This window comes from Mus musculus, chromosome 2, assembly GCF_000001635.26.
Source record: "Mus musculus strain C57BL/6J chromosome 2, GRCm38.p6 C57BL/6J".
Taxonomy (NCBI): domain Eukaryota; kingdom Metazoa; phylum Chordata; class Mammalia; order Rodentia; family Muridae; genus Mus; species Mus musculus.
This window is the reverse complement of record NC_000068.7, coordinates 153,101,420-153,118,785: the sequence shown is the minus strand read 5'-3', so window position 1 is coordinate 153,118,785 and position 17,366 is coordinate 153,101,420. Positions and strand designations below refer to the sequence as shown.

Below are 17,366 nucleotides of genomic sequence, written 5' to 3'. Positions count from 1 at the left end.
GTTGTGAGTAGGATTTTTTTTTTCCTGATTTAGTTTTCAACAAGTTCATTATTCAGATATAGAAAATCTACTGATTTTCAATGTTGACCTTTTAGCCTGCTACTTAGCTGGAAACATTTATTAGGGCTAAGAGTTTTCTGGTAGAATCTGTAGAGGCTTTTAGGTGTAGGATCATAAACCAACAGCTTACAACCTGGCACTTGAGAGATTGAGGTAGGAGGAACAACATGAATTCAAGGCTAACCTGAGCTACATAGAGAGTTCAAGGCCAGCCTGCCACCAAAGAGATATCCTGGTTCAGAAAATGCACAAAATGAACCAAATCACAACAAACAAACAAACAAACAAACCACCCCAAGGTTACAGATCATGTACTATTCAGATGGGGGTGATCTGACTTCTTCCTTTTCTATTTGTGTTCCTTTTTCTTGTCTTATTGCTCTGGATAAGACTTCAAGCACTACACTGAATAAGAGTGGCCAGAGGCCAGGCAGTGGTGGCGCACGCCTCTAATCCCAGCACTTGGGAGGCAGAGGCAGGCGGATTTCTGAGTTCGAGGCCAGCCTGGTCCACAGAGTGAGTTCCAGGACAGCCAGGACTACACAGAGAAACCCTGTCTTGAAAAACCAAATCAAAGAGAGAGAGAGAGAGAGAGAGAGAGAGAGAGAGAGCTGACTTGGGAGGAAACGCTTTCAGTTTTCCCCTCTTAATATGGTGTTGGCTGTCAATCTGTGGTATACAGCCTTCAGTATGCTGAGGACGACTCCTTCTGTTCCTAGTTTCTTCAGGGTTTTTTTCTTTTTATCAGCGATGTTAAACTTCATTAAAGCCACTTTTTGAATCCATTGAGATGATCGTGTGATTTCTGTCCCTAATACTATCTATGTTACATGTACTGATTTGTGAATGTTGAGTCATGCTTGCATCCCTGGAGTGAAACCAACACGGATGAAGTGTATGCTTTAAGTGTGTTCTTGAATTTTGTTTGCAAGTGTTTTACTGAGGATCTCTTTTCTCTTTTCTCTTTTCTCTTTTCTCTTTTCTCTTTTCTTTCTTCCTTTCTTCCTTCCTTCCTTCCTTCCTTCCTTTCTTTCTTTCTTTCTTTCTTTCTTTCTTTCTTTCTTTCTTTCTTTTGGTGCAACTATATTTGTCAGGGATATGGCTGGGTATGCCTCGTTCTGCATCTGGGTGAAGCTAGCTTTGTACTTTAAGATTAGGTCTCTTCTCTATTTTGTGGGTCAGTTGGAGGAAACACTGAGAACACCGTTCTCACAGCCAGTGGTGGCAGAACCTCAGGACCCAAACTCCTAGTTCACCCCCCCCCCTGTGTAGTGGGGTTCACCCCCGCCCTCCCTCTCTGAGTTTCGTTTTCCTCTCTGTAAGGAGGAAGCCCTTGCTTCTCGGGCTTGGCTTGAGGTCTTCGGAGACAAAGGCTGTGGTAACTTTTCAAAACTTGCACATGAACATTGCTTGTCAAAAATAGTTCCCAGTCAGGCACCGGGAGCAGAAGTAGCCTCCAGTTCCACACTGACTCAAAGCTGCTGACCACGTCTAGGGCAATCCACAGCCACCCCACTCCCTATGACTCCTCAGTTCTATAGTTACTACATGGAAGAGAAAAAAGCCAGTTAGCCTGGCTGGCTGTTTCCCAGGGCTGTCATGCTGGCTGTAGATCCTCTCAGACTCTAAGCCAAGAAGGAGGCCGGGCCTGCATGAGTATCACTGGGTGAGGCAGGGTTCTGAAAGCATTTGTACTCTAGGCCCATCATTGCCAAAAGCTCACTGTGTGACCTTAGGCAAGCCTCCATTTCTACAGAAGTGAACAAGACCTACCCTGAAGGAGACAACTGAAGGTTCTTCCTACACAACATCTGTTTGCCACCATTAGCAGCAGCTCCCCAGTTCTCCTCTGTGAACCCCTACCTCAAGATTGGCTCATGGAGGGCTGGTGAGATGGCTCAGTGGGTAAAAGCACCCGACTGCTCTTCCGAAGGTCCGGAGTTCAAATCCCAGCAACCACATGGTGGCTCACCATCTGTAACAAGATCCGACGCCCTCTTCTGGAGTGTCTGAAGACAGCTACAGTGTACTTACATATAATAAATAAATAAATCTTTAAAAAAAAAAAGATTGGCTCATGGACTGAGGTAGCCTTAGCTTCAGTCTCCTGCAGGAGTAGGTCTGTGACCAATCAGAGCTGTAGCCAAAGAAGCCAAGTAGGTTGCAACTCAGTTCTGACCAAGGAGCATCAGTCCGTGGCCTCTGTCTAGGAAAGATGTTTTCAGTAGCCACAAAGAACCAGGAAATAGAGACATCCAGACTCCCAAACTTAAATGCAGCTTGGCCTGAAGTTAGAGTCATGTGGAGTTGCCAATAAATTCCTCTGCTCCTTGGGTTAATTTGAATTAGATTTTTGTCCCTTAATACCACACATAGAGTTCTTCCCAGAATACAGGAGAGTTTTAGGAGGGGCTTGCAATTCACACTCAAGGATAAATGGCTGATTAGCAAAAACTTCTCTGAGAGCAGGCCTTGGTACAAGAGAAGTTAAGCTATGAGGAGGGTCCACAGAGGGTGAGGATGGGGACTGTGGATCTTGTCAAGCTGGTGGCACTGAAGTCATGACTACCTAAGAAGTGCCTGGCATAGGAGGGTCCCTCCATCTAGGTCTGAGGTGTGAGCATATTGTGTTCTCTTACCATATATAGATCTAAACCAGAATTAGGAACCCATTCTTCAGATGGGAAAATGAAGCCCCAAAGAAGAAATAAATTCCTGTGGGAAGGAGCCGTGCCCAGAGGCAACTGGCCAAGGTCTAGGGGAGTCAGAAGCCCAGAAAGGAAGCTCCTGGGGATGGCAGCCACTGAGGGGGCCTGTGGCTTACAACTGTCTGATAAGAGGAACTTTCTGTTCTTGGAACAGCTCAGCCATTGGTGCATCTTTCTAATCAGAAGTTCCTTTCTAGAGCAGTTTTTGGGGTACAGAGTCCCCGCAGATGCCCTGGTTGTCTTTCTGAGAGAACCATGCTTACTCTGTACGACTTGTCTCTGGAGGACTCCTCGTGTGCTTCCTTTGGGAGACTTGGCTTCCTCTGGCCAAGCTATGATTTCTGTGCACACAGAAAGAGTCTTAGAGGTTCAGCCCTTCATTTTCAGGTGGAGTAAAAGTTCCAGAGACCCACAGTGGGCCCTGGGTCACCCAAAGGCAAGGGGCCCCGCCTTCTGGAGACTTTGGCTTCTGCTCCCACGTGTAACAAAGTTGGTATGAGGTGCTTGAGCCCCCAGTAGCTAGTTCAACTGCCAATCAAAATCTTAGGACGTTACCTTTGGCTCTGCAGCATCTGTGAATTTCCTGGGGTGTTTTTTTTTTGTTTTTTTTGTTTTTTGTTTTTGTTTTTTTTTTTTACCTCGTTTGACCGCCTTGAGGCCAGCAGTTTGAGAAGTACTGGATGAGACCTAGAATCACCTGGGGTAGAATCTCAATTCTTTCTCTTAAAAATACAAGAGCTCTTTAAAATGTTGCCCAGGGGGATGAGAAGATGGCTCAGTGGGCAGAAAATCTTGCTATTCAAATGTAAGGACCCCGGCTCCTGGTCCCTAGCATCCAGGTGTGACAGCACGTATCTATAACTGGGTGTTTGGGGAGATAAGAGGATCTCTGGGGCATGCTGGCCGGCAGTCTAGCTTTAGTTTCTGTGAGAAACTCTGGATCAAGGGGATAAGGGGAAGACTGTGGGAAAGACACATCAGTGATACAGGCCTCCTTCGTACCCAGCCTTCTCAGCAGTAGTCACAAAGGTGTCTGGGTGGGGACGATGGTCCAGTTTGCTCAGTTTTCCTCAACAAAACCAAGTGCTTCTTGGCTGGAGCTGACTGTCCCCTTTACACAAGGCTGGTGGCTGGCTTGGTGACAGGCAACATTTACTCTCACCTGCTGTGTTATTCCCAAGTCAGACACCCCAACCATGTCTCATAGATGCCAAGTCTCAAAGACACTAGAATGTGGTCTGGGGATGTAGCTCAGTTGGTAGAGTGTTCAGCTTGCACAAACAGAGCCCTGGGTTCTGTCCCCAGCGCCACATAAGCCAAGGGTTGTTGCAAGTACCCCATAATCTCAGCATTTGGAGGGTGGAGGCAGGAGGATCGAAATTTCAAGGTCATCCTCATTTTAAGAAATTGAGAGAAAGAAGAAAGAGAAGAGAGAGGAAGACGAGAGGAGAGAGAAGAGAGAGTGTGTGTATGTGTGTTGGGGAGATGGCTCAGTGGTTAAAGCACTTTATGTGCAAGCACGAGGATCAGAGTTTAAACCCCAGAACCTTCGGAGATGCTGGCTGTCTGTGATTGTGGCCTCTGAAGCTGGAACAGGGAGGCGAGCTGTACTGACAAACTCTGGGATTGATTGAGAGGGCCTGCCTCAGTGAATAAGAAGAAGAGCAATCAAAGAATATTCCCAGCATCAACCTCTAGCGTCCTCACCTTACTGTGTGCACACACGCTTGAGCGCACACACACACACACACACATCCACACACACACACACACACACACACACACACACACACACACATGAAAAAAGAGGGAAAAAAGCAAGAACATATTTCACATCTTCCAGTTGACAGAGCTCTAGGCCCTGGTTTCCTTTATATTTTGGAGCATGTGTCTATTGTTTTAGGATTAATTTTTATTACCTTTAATTAAGTATTCATGTGTGTCTACATGTGGGTGTGTGCACATGGGTGTGTATACTTGTGCAGACCAGAGACCATGGATCCTCCAGAGTTACAGCCTGACACGGTGTTGAGTGCTAAACTCCCATCCTCTGAAAGATCAGCAGATGCTTCCAATCACTAAGCCATCTCTCCAGTCCCAAGGAGGGTATAGATTTAGAACTCCAGGAAACAACGGGTTTCACGGGGACAGTTCTGTACACATATGTAATGTACTTTCATCCTACAGAGTGCACATGCTTGGTTTTAAAAGTTAGGGCTGAGGGCAAAGGCACCTCCTGCCAAGTCTGATGACCTGAGTTTGATCCCTGGGACACACATGGTGGAAGGAGAGAGACGATTCTCACAAGCTGCCCTCTGGTTCCACCCATGCATACCCACATACATGTATATATCCACACAGGGATACATAAATGTAATGAAACTTGTCTGCTGTCACCAAACGAAACATGTTAAAAGTATAAACATCCTAAGTGAATCTGAGTGAATCTGAGGTCCCTTTGGGTGTCTCCTTTCACTCCCTCCAAGGGCCTCCTCCCATCCCTGACCTGGGGTAACCTCTGCTAACATCTGGCCTTGGCCTTATTGACGTGTATATGGAAGCAGGTGCTGTGCATGGCCTGTCCCCATCCCTCAGCACTGAGCCATCTTGGAACATTCCGGCTGGACTTCCACCTGCTGGCACCAGCACCTCTGTGCCATGGAGATCTCTCTGTATCTGCTCTGTCTGAAAGCCTCACAAGCTGACACACCAGCAAAGCACTACACCTGCAGGAGCAGCTTTCAACCAGACAGGAGGGAGGCCAACATCCCATTTCTTTCCTCTGAATCGGCCCTGTGCTGCATCCCGTCAGCTTGTGTGATGTGATGTGATATGATGTGTGTGTGTGTGCGTATTGTGAGCATTGTATCCTTGGGCCCATTTTCCAGCTGACTAGACTGAATCCAAGAGAAGGGGTTAGCACGGTGAGCCACAACTTGTTTAAGACAGTGCACACACTCAAACTCAGGTTTATCAGCCATGTTCTATTTACGGTTAATCTTTCCATTTCTCCTGGACCCAAGCACTTCAGGATGGTGTTGGGAGCTCAGCTAGTCCATTGCAGAAGGAACTATGCATGCAAGTCCTAAGAGAACACCAACCAGAGGACACAGTCACAAGTCAAGAGCAAGGACACATTTTAAACCCAAGCAAAGGCTTGTTCTCCAACACAGCCTGCCCTTCTAGAAGTCTATTCCACTCCCAGGCCTATAGCAACAGGCTGGGGTCCAAAACTTGCTCAGAAAAATGGAGGCTGAGGGAGATTGTATTACTGACTGTGTTCCCGAAGTCTAGTTTCCTCTATGAAAAGGAGGAGGTGACGGCTCCCACCACAACAGCTAGAGCCTTGCCCTCATGCCTGCTCCACCCTGACAGACTGTACCCTCAAACTGAGAGCCAGAATACTGCAGCTGCTGGAAAAGTGGCTCATATCTCAACTTAGAATGCTGAAAAATTATAGGCTGGAGAGATGGCTCAACGGTTAAGAACATTTGCAGCTCTCTTGGAGGACCCAAGTTCAGTTCCAAGAAGCCACATGGCAGCTCACAACCATCTGTAAGTCCAGTTCTAGGGGGTTTGCTGCTCTCTTCTAGCCTCTGAGGGCACTAGGCACACACATATGTATAGACAGACACTTATAACACACATTATAAAAAAGAAAAGTTGAAAAACCATGTATCAGCCCAGGGAGGTTAAAAATGGTGCACCCCAAAATGGAATATTATATAACCATTTCAAAATTCAAGGCAATCTTAATGACACGGGGAAATACTAACAGCTTAATTAAGCGAAGTAGAACAAAAACTGTACCCGCAGCATCAGAGGCACCAGAAATGCTATGTTAAATGAAAGTTGTGTAGAACAACTTCGAAGTAACAAAATTAATGCTGCCAGCTTTTGCTGTGTACTAAGCATCAGGCATCGTGAACAGGCAACTGACGCTTGTCACAGCAGAGAGCACGTGCCCTGGTAACCAGGCCATAGTATAGAAAGAGTGAGGAGGTCCTCAGAGCCGACTCTTCTCTTTGTCTTCCATAAGTGACTTTCCAAGTCTCAATACTCTTCTCATTAAAAGGGACAGGAAACACTGCTACATGGAGAGCCATCCACTCCCATAGTGTTTCCTCAAGAAACAGCTGTACCTGTGCCCAAGAAACACACACACACACACACACACACACACACACACACACGATGGTCCCAGCAGTACTGGAGTAACATTGGAGGCAACCTGAATATCTGTCAATGGGTGATGGGAAAAAACTGTGGAGAGGTCACCAGCCAGGATGAACATGCTACAGCTAGAAGAAATGAATTAGACCTCAAGTGCTCAGCCCTGATGGATCTCAATCTGATAAGTCGGGGGGAAAACAAACTGCGGGTGAGCCTCATAAATCAGTACTGGTGTAGAGTAGTTCCCATACAGTCCGCTCAGAGGTTGCAGTTTCAAGCCCAGAGTGAACCGCAGCCTGAAACTACCACATGGGAAATTCCAAAAATAAGCAACCCTAAGATTTAAGCCACACGCCCTTCTGGTTAGAGTGATGAAATCTCACAGTGTACCCCTGTCCTCCCCAGGATGGAATCACCCTGCTCTCCAATGGATCCACGCAGTATGTGCTGCCTACCCGTTAGTTTCTATGCATGTATTCAGGCAATGCTTGTTGTTTAAATCATAACCCTAGGCACAGGACTAGTGATGCCATCAATTCAGAGTTATCAAAGAAAGGCTTTCATATATAAGCAAAGATATACAGGAAGTCAGTATTATCTACAGTTCAGGCATCTGCCAGGATTTCAGGATACATCCCTTGTTGACTGAAGTTTTATTTTGTTACAGACAGGGTCTCATAGCCCAGGCTGGCCCCAAACTCTTGCTATAGCTAAAGATGACCTTGAATTTTTGCTCCTCCTGCCTCTACTCCCAAGTTCTGGGGTTGCAGGTGTGCTCCTACATCGGGCTCTGCTATAATCTTTACACCACAGAGGACACATTTGTTTATGGAGACACAGACTGGAAGGATTGGTTTTCAACAGCAGTGTCTCCTATAGAGGTAGAAAGAGAGAACTGAGAGGGAACCAAACCAGGGACTTTGATTTTACCCATTACACCTAGTCATTTTACTTTTTAAAGTCTGAAGCAAACATGCCCCCACACTGACATTAGTGAATTAGTTAATTTTGGGTGGTGAGTTCCTGGGACATGGGCACATATTCCACTAAACAGCACCCTTCCTCCTCCAGAGAAGGGGCATGGTGAGAAGGGCACTAGAGAGCAACTGCTCTCTTGTGAGGCCTCTCTGGGTCAGTCCTAGGCTTGGGCAGTGATTCTCAAAGTGAGATTTCTGGGCAGCATCAGCAGCCCGGAGGTTGCCAGTTCTCAGTATCTTTCCCTAGGCCTCCCTTTGGTGGTTGCCCTAGCAATGCACATTTTAACACCCTTTCCTGGTGATGCTGGTGTGAGAATCTCTCGGGCTGGACGGGAACAGTGGAAAGAACATCTAATAGGGTTCTGAAAGTTTTCCTTCAGCCATCTTTCTCTCTTCTCCGCCCCTCTTTCAGATTGTGTGTGTGTGTGTGTGTGTGTGTGTGTGTGTGTGAGAGAGAGAGAGAGAGAGAGAGAGAGAGAGAGATCACATGTGTGCAGGTGCCTACAAGACCAAGCCCAAAAGACGGTATGAGATTCCCTGGAGCTAGAGTTATAGGCAGCTGTGAGGTGTTTCTGTTGTTGTGAGCGATCGGTGAGAACTTAGCTAGCATCCTTGGAAAGAGCAGTGAGTGCTCTTAGATGCAGAGTCACCTCTTGGGCTCCCTTTCCTTCAGTTTAATGTCACCTTCAAAAGTAAGGGAACTTCCACAAGCCTAAATCCGAAATGCTCTAAAATCGGAGACATTTTGGGCACCGACAGGATGGTCCAAGTGGGAAAGTCCACACCTGATCTGAGGCTATCAATTGATGTAAAAATGGAGGAGCCATTAAAAATGTGTCATTAGTTATCTCTGAGGGATGAGAATGAAATGTGTGAAAATCTCGGGCCAGGAAGATAGCCCAGTTGGTAAAGTGAGTACCTTGCAAACAGGGGGAACTGAGTTACAACCCCCAGAACTCCTGAAAAAAGTCAGCTGGGAGGAAGGACCCTTGGGACCCACTAATCAGCCGGCCTCACCTACCCAGCAAAAGCCCCAGGCCGATGATAGACCCTGTCTCCAAAAGCAAGGTGGCCTTTGCTTGAAGAACAACATAGAGTCCTCTGGCCTCCACGTGTGTAGGAACCCCAGAGTACACACCAACCAGTGAACACATACAGAAGCACGTGTAACATACACAAATGTCTCTTTAAGACCTAATTTTCACTCCAGGATGCCTCGCTGTGCACTTGACATACAGAATTCTGCCACACTCGGAAATCCTAAACCCCTCTGATCAGGTGTAGTTTGGATAGGGAACATTCAACCTGTCCTCTTACCATCTCCATCCTGCAGCTATGCAAACAGAGGCACAGACAAACCAGGCTCTCTCTCCAGTACCCAGCAGCACTGCTCCCCTTCTCTGGACAACTCAGCTTCAGATGAATGTAAAACAGCCCATTTTACAGAGTTGGAAGCTGGAATCCAGAGAGTAGCCAGTGACATGCCCCAGTGTCACACAGAGGAGATGGTGGTAGATTGTGGTCTTTGTGTAAGAGGTTCTGGAGTTGGATGTACGCCTGTTAGGGGTTCAGCTGGGAAGGCAGGGGAAGATGTAAAAGAGGGGACTCAGATATACACCTATAGCCAGGCCTGGGTGTGGCAGGCATGGGCTTGTCTTGGCCGGGCTGTTCCTTTAGCCATGGCTGCTGTCTACCTGCGTGACCTGCCACCCACCCACCATCAATGGGAACTGAACGGGCCTTTCCCTCCCCTCCAGCTTCTTCTTCTTGGTGTGTGTGTGTGTGTGTGTGTGTGTGTGTGCAGAAGGGGAACCTGGTTAGACAGAGAAGCCTCAGCTCAGCACTGCCATTCCCCTGCCTGAGCTTCCTCTATCTAGGGCTATCCCAGGGTCGCCCTGGGTGGCGGCAATTCGCCTCACCTGGCCACCTGGGTACCCTCCACCTTTCGTAGACTGCGCATCCCACCGCCGGGGATCGGTTGCTCCTAGGACGGGTTCTTCCTTCCTCGGCACCCCCACAGCTCGCCCAGGATCTCAGATCCCTGGAGCCCGAGGTCTGCACGTTCTCGGGGACGGGGGTGTGTCCCATTCCCGCCCTCTCACCCCGCACTCACCTGGGCGCCCGCCCTTCGCTTCGTGGGCAGCCCGGATCCTCGCAGCTAGACCGACCCCCCAGCGCTGCGGCCCCTGGTGGCCCCGGACTTCAGAGCCCGGAGCAAGCGACGAAGACTTGCGGGCTACAGAGGCTGCGTTGGCGCTCGGAACGGGTCAGAGCCCCCTTCACGGGCGACTTTGGTCCCCTCCCACCCGTCTGAGAGCCGCCGCGGGGAGTGCAAGCTGGGAGCCGCAACCCAGTGGCGCTCACTGGCCATCTGGGCGCCTTAGCCGCACCCTGGGTGATGCAAACCCCGCCCCCAAATACCCCGACTCCGCCCTCTAAGAGCCTAACTCCCACTCTGGCTCTCTTGTCTCCTGCTCTAAATTCACCTCCAAAGAATTTCAGCATTTCTTTGCTAACCCTGTCCTCAAGGGCGCTAACCAGTCCTTGAAGGACTTACTCAGACACCAAGGTTTGACCCGCCCTCCCAAGATTCCCAGTCCCCCTCCCCCACTAGTGCGTTTAAGCCCCCCATGATGTAATGAGCCTGTCCAAAGGATTCTAAACCCTATCCCCAGAGATTTTGGACCCCTACCTAAGAGACCAAATACCCTTGGATTCCCTAAAGAATTGTAATATTTTACGTTTATTGTTTGACTGGTTGATTGTTTCCGTGTATGTGTGTAAGTACCCTGGAGCCTCAGAGCGGTGTAGAGGTTAGAGAACAATTTGGAGGACTAGGATCTTACCTTCCACCTTCCGAGTTCCGGGGACTGAACTCAAGCAGCCACGCTTGGCACCAGGCGTCTTTACCTGCAAAACCATCTGCCTCCTCCTGGGGAAAGATTTTCAATCTCACTTTCTATTCTGTTCCCAGTCCTAACCCCTACAAATTCTCTAGATTTGTAATCAAATTTTCTGAAAGGGTTTTAATCTCGAGAGCGCGCGCGCGCGCGCTTGTGTGTTCTAGAGAATGGAATCCAGGGCCTCTCTCTCCGTAGTTTGTACTACAGCCACCAGCCCCCTACGAGACCTTAATCCCATAGGTCCTAAATCCTGCACTGGAGCAATCAACCGATCCTATCCTTCCTTTCAAAGATCCTAAACCAGCCGCAGAAGGAATGTAGCTCCCTTTAAGTCTAACCACGCCCTGATAAGTCTAACCTCTCCCTCTAGGATTCTGGTGGGTCTCCACCGCCCTTCCACTTCGGTCCCTCCCACATGCAGCGGTTTTCCCTCCACCCGCCCACCCACCGCTTATTCAAACTCCATGCAAAGTCTGGCGCCCGCGGGAGTTCTTTGCCTTATTCTGGGCTGAATATGGGACTGCTCAGAGGACCTCCCAAGTTGAAGAGAGGAAGTCTTACTGGCAGACCACTGAGGTCCTGTTTGCATGGCATATTCCACTCAGCCTGAGACATCATTCAAAACGACAGGGACCAACACTCTCTAAACTGCAACACACACCTGCAGAAACGTACAGGAGTCCTCCCTCCTCTAGCCAGGCCAGACCACCAGTATCTCTCATTCATTCGCTTACGCGTGCATGTAGGCATGCGTTTAGCAGTACTATGTTTTAAGTATGAATTCTGAGCGCGAGCGGTGTTAGCAGCTCTAGAGTTCCACCCGCTAGGCCCAGTAGCAGTTCTGACAACCAGAGCTGCCTCCTACACAGCCTGGTCCCCAGCCCACGTAGAAATCCCAGTCACCCAACACTAATGTGTTTGCTATGTATTTTAATATATTCATGCCCTATTTCTAAAAATAGACCGAGTCTTGAACAGGTTTAATTGACTTGGACACAGAAGTGAAATTAGTCTGTGTAGCAGTAAACAATGCTTGTTATCTACTGAGTGAAGGAGATTGAGATGGGAAAGAAGCCAATAAAGGCAGCGTCACAGAGCTAGCTGTCCGGTTGGGACAGAAGGCAGTGTATTATACACACACATTGTCACCCCCTGCTTCCAACCTCCCGGTCCCCGATTATCCACCTAGAGACAAAGGCCTGGCATTTAAACACTCCTGTGGGATGGTTGGTGAGGGATGCCCGGAGGGCCTTAGGCCTCCAGCACTCTGGTCTGCCCCAACCATGCTTCCTGGGCCTCCAGGATGAGGGAGGTAGGTCCTGGGACAGGCCCAGGGGGAAATTAGAAGGATATAACCAGCATCCCTAACATCTCGGTTAACAATGTGCCATTTGATGGCAGGGAACCACAAAGAACCAACACCTTCCTTTTTTCAAACCATTTCCCAAAAGCTTTCGCCAGACTAGTATTGCCACAAAAACCCACATTCATGTTCCCAAAGTTCCTATGACATTTATTGTGGCATAATTAGAAGTATTTTTGCTAGACTGGGTATTGGGGTATATACCGTTAACTTCAGCAGAGGTCAGAGAAGCAGAGGCAGGTGGATCTCTGCAAATTCCAAGTCAGCCTGGTCTACACAGCAGGTTCCAGGCCAGCCAGGATTAGACAGTGAGACTCTCTTTCTAAAATATTTTGTTGACTTTTATTCTTTGTGTGTGTGGTGTGTGCTCACACGTGTGTACACTGGCAGGTGTATGCCACAGTGTGAATGTGGAGGTCAGAAGACAACTGTGGAATCTTTTCTCTCCTTATACCGTTATAAGGGTTCCAGAGACTGAACAGGGGTCACAGGCTTACACAGCACACCCTTACCCACCGAGCCATCTCACCAACACTGTTGTGACATGATTTTTGTAAACAAAAGGCATGATTAGGGCTGGTAAGGCAGCTCAGCAGGTTCAGGCACTTGTCACCAAGCCTGATAACCTGAGCTGGATCCTGCTAGAGAGAGAAAGAGCAGACTCTCACAAGTTGTCTTCTGGGCACTACATACATATGGTGTCACGTGAACATCCACACACATCCACACCCATTAAATAAATGTAACTAAACAAGTTTAAGGTACAATTATAGATATTAAGTTTGGTAAATCTACATAGGTAATACTTGCCTGTGGAACCATTCCCTTAATCAGAATATAGAGTATTTGGGGTCACAGGTAAGTGAGGGGGCTTGCCTAGTCATGCACAAGAACCAGCGTCTGATCCCCAGTACCAAATAAATGGGGCGCAGTGACAGACACTGGTAACCCGTGCACTTGGGAAATGGAGCAGACATACAAGGTTATTTTCAGCTATGCGGTGAATCTGAGGCCAACCTGGGTTCCGTTCTGAGCTCCTGCCTCAAAAGCACACAAAGGAAAGACATCAAAGGCGTTTCTTGGCCCCGAAGCTCTCTTCCATTCAAGTCTCCCGGCTTTTAGGGGACTCAAGGCAAGTAACAGTAGATTGTTATTTGTTTTTCTTTTTGAGCTAGGATCCCATGTCACCTTGGACTCCGCTTTTAGCTGAGAATGACCTTGAACTCCTGGTCCTCCTGTCTCCACCTCCCAAAGGTTTACGGGCGAGCCTCAGCATTTTGGGTTCATTGGATGCTGGAGATCAGAATCAGGAGTTTATCCAGGTTAGACCAGCACTGGACCAACAGAGCTCTTTCCCCAGTCCCCCTGCTCCCACGCTTCTCTCTTTAAATCATTATAGACTAGCTTTGTCCTTTATAGTGTCACACAAATAAGTGGTGTTTTTCTTCTGTTCTGTCTGCATGGTGTGCTTCTTCTGTTCCTCTTCTCTCCGCTGACTCCCCGCTTTATTGGGATTTTCCATATTGTTACACATTCCACTAGTTTGTCCTTTTTCTCAGCTGAGTAGCGCTCTATAGTGTGGACCTGCCGCTGTCCATTCATTTGCTTGCCAATAAGATTTGAGTTGCCTTTAGTTCTTGTGTGTGTGTGTGTGTGTGTGTGTGACTCTCTGGGTCTGGAGCCAGGTGCTTGTTCAACTGCACCACAGACTGTTGAGCTGGCAAAGCATCTCTGTGACTTGTGTTTCCATGTGAACTTTTGTCGCTCTACATCTTTGCCATACAATATTGTCATCTTTTTAATTTAAAAGTCCCCAGGCTGGAGAGAGAGTGCAGAAACTAAGAGTGCTGGCTGCTCTTCTAGAGGACTGGCATTCCATGCTCAGCATTTACAAGGTGGCTCACAACTGTTTGTAGCTCCAGTCCCAAGCAATCACATACACTCTTCTGGCGTCCATGGGCACTGGCATGCACAGGGTGCATAGACAACTATGCAGGCAAAACATAAATAATAATGATGACAAGAACAATAGTAATAATAATTTCAGGATAATCAAATTGTCTTTTTAAATCCCATCTAGGACTATTGGGTCAGTATGTGAAAATGCTTGCTACAAGCCTGACAGACCCAGTTTGACTCCCAGAATCTGTGGTGGAAGAAAAGTAATGACTCTTTTTTTTTTTTTTTTCCGAGACAGGGTTTCTCTGTGTAGCCCTGGCTGTCCTGGAACTCACTTTGTAGACCAGGCTGGCCTTGAACTCAGAAATCTGCCTGCTTCTGCCTCCCGAGTGCTGGGATTAAAGGCATATGCCACCACACCCGGCAAGAAATGACTCTTATTAAGTTGTCTTCTCATCTGTATGTGCTCTGTGGTACACATAAGCATACACACACACACACACACACACACACACACACACACACACAAAGTGTTATCAAACCAGTGTGCAACCAGTCTTTGAAGTGGCAAACCTTGCCATCCATCCATCCATCCATCCATCCATCCATCCATCCACCCGGCGTTGGATGGACAGCCATGGACAGCCTAGCTCCTGGCTACAGGAAGACTCAGGGAAGCTCAGCCTTAATTGCCACCTGCCCACTGGCATCTGTAAAAATCAGCCTCTCTGGGCCTCAGTCTCCTCATGCTAAGTGGGAATGAAAATAGAAGGTCACAGCAAGAGTCAGACATAGGCCAAGTTTGGCTGATTCCTACAGTTGTCTGTATTGCAGAGACCTGGGGCTGACTGGGCCCTGAATGGAGCAGCGTTTGGGAATCAGTGCTGACCTGCTTTGTTCCAAAGACAAAAGAAGTGGTAGGCAGTTTAGAAAGGAGCTATCTTCAGGAGGAGGATGGGCCCTGTGGCTATGGGCTATGGGAGCCCTTCGAAGACTTTTGCTGCCAGTGAAGTCTGAAGTCTGAGCAGAACCTGGGATAGGGAGTCACCCTGTCTGGGAGTGTCTAAACTCAGGTTCTAGTGTCCCTTCTGTCTGAAGAAGTAACCCCGAATGTGCCATTCAATGTCTCCAATTCATCTGTCAGCACCCTTTTGTGGGGTGCCCACTGAGGGATGAAAGCCTAGCTGGGAGCTAAGGAAATCAGAGGACAAGGCAGGTCCTAGCTTGGGCCACAAAGGCTTTATCTTAATTCAGGACACTAAGTAGTCATACAAACGAGGGCAGGTTACAATCGTTACCTGCTGCAGAAGATGGGGATCCGTGCTGAGATTCACTGAGGAAGTCAGGGAAGACTTCCCAGAGGAAGCAATATGTAAACAGAGACCAGAGGCTTTACAGGAGCCAGAGAGGCAAAGAAGCAGACCACAGGAGCACTGGGTATGTGGTGTCCACTCTCCAAGAGTTCCCCCTCGGCATTCAGGCCTTTTGGGGGATCAGGCCCTCTGAAGACAGCTGAACTGTGTCACCAAGACATGAAGAAACGTTAGGTTATGGTTTCTACAGCTAAGTTACATCAGTGGCAAAGGGTGTGGGCCAGAGACCCCCAGCTCCAAGCTGTGGCCAGGAGCAGCCCAGATGCTTTATAGATCCCTCCCATCGGGTACAGGTGACCTGGCCACAGGATGGGCTGGCTGGAAGCAGGGTGGGGTCTACACAAGGGAGAGGTTATGACACACTCAAGTGTGGATGGGGGAGGCCCAAGAGAATTGTACTTGAGTGTCTCAACTGTTGGTGTCTCTCAAGCTACATCTCAAAGGATCTGCTTCCTTCCACTCCAGTAGATGGGACTATAAGGTGGCTTGTCATGCCTTGGGTGAGGCTTCCGTCTGGTGAGGTAAGCTGTTGGCCACAGGCTCACTGAAGGGGATTAAGGCATCTCTTCTACTGCAAATGGAATTTCTTGTCTTGTTTCCTAGAAACGTGCATGCTTCCAGCTGGGGAGGAAGACCACACTTGAGGTCTTGCACACTCAGGCTTCACACTCAGCTCATTGATGTTTGCTTCCTCGAGCATACGCGCCTGTGTATGGTCTCAGTAGGTGGCCTCCACATCCAGTTTTCTGTGTTAGGCTGACATTCTTGACTGTCAGGTGGAGAGAGACTTCAATCCAGACTCCAAAGCAAGAGGCCTTGTTCCCTTCCTGTGTCTTTATGATTTTCTCACTATCTTCTTTCTTTCTTTTCTTTGTTCGTTTGTTCGTTCGTTCCTTCCTTCCTTCCTTCTCCCTTCCTTCCTCTGTATCTGTATGTGTGGTATGGTGTGCACGGGCTTACTGTGAGAGGTGTGAACGTAAGTGTGAATGCGGAGGCCGAGGCTGAGTAGGGGTTCATTCCTTAACTGCTGCCCACTTTTGTTTTTTGAGACAAGATTTCTCACAGAACCCTGAAACTCCCTTATTTGATGAGGCTTCTTGGCCAAGGACCTTCAGGGATCCATTCAGCGCTCCCCCACTCCCACCCCCACCCCCACTCTCACCAGCTCCCAAGCGCTGGCACAACGGGACACGCACATGCTCACCTTTGGGTGTTGGTGATGGGATCTGGGTCCTCATGCTTACACAGACGCACTCACCTTCTGAGCCACACCCACAGTTCTTTCTCCTTCCACCCTTTTCCCCCACCCCTTCTTTCTCCGTTGAGTGCTCTCTAGGGAGCAATAAGTTAGACCAGCTAGTGTTGCTCCTGTCCCTTTATGCAACCTCAGCAAGTCATGTATGTGGCTTTTGTCTGGCTTTCTCTTGGGTCGTTCCCTCTGGGGGAAGCCAGCCACCCTCCTGTGTACAGAACTCCACCCAGCTATGCAGGAATGAGGTCTCCCACTAATAGCCCCAACCACACTGGCTGAACTGCTTAGCAAGCTTATCCTGCCATAAAGCTCTGAAGTGATGTGGTTTGGGCAACACCTTGACTAAAGCCTCAGGCAGAGACCCTGAAGCCTATGGCAGCTGCCCTGGCTCATGAGCCGTAGAAGTTGGGTAAGATGGTATGTTCTTACTTTGGGGAGTAATTTGTTGTACTTTGAGAACTAATATGCAAGTCAGCCTTCAAGATAGGAGAGTGCTTTACGTGTCTGAAGAACTCCAGCGTGATTGCTAGAGGCCCAAACTGAAGTCGACCCACAGGTTGGCTTGGCAATTAGGACCTGGCAGACCTCTGCAGAAAAGGGTGAGTTTAATGAGAGCCACAGGAAGCCCTTGGATTGCTACACACAAGATCGGCAGGAT

At 48.5% G+C, this 17,366-nt stretch overlaps 1 protein-coding gene across 2 annotated transcripts in view; it reads right to left on the bottom strand.

The window, feature by feature from the left end:
* Positions 1-10,318, bottom strand: part of Hck (hemopoietic cell kinase) — a 42,974-nt gene extending 32,656 nt beyond the window's left edge. For both annotated transcript variants that reach the window (NM_010407.4, NM_001172117.1), the window contains exon 1: positions 10,032-10,318. In NM_010407.4, the coding sequence (NP_034537.2) occupies positions 10,032-10,093 (62 nt within the window). In that variant the 5' untranslated portion in view covers positions 10,094-10,318. The remainder of the gene's footprint in view (positions 1-10,031) is intronic.
* Positions 10,319-17,366: the final 7,048 nt, after the last annotated feature.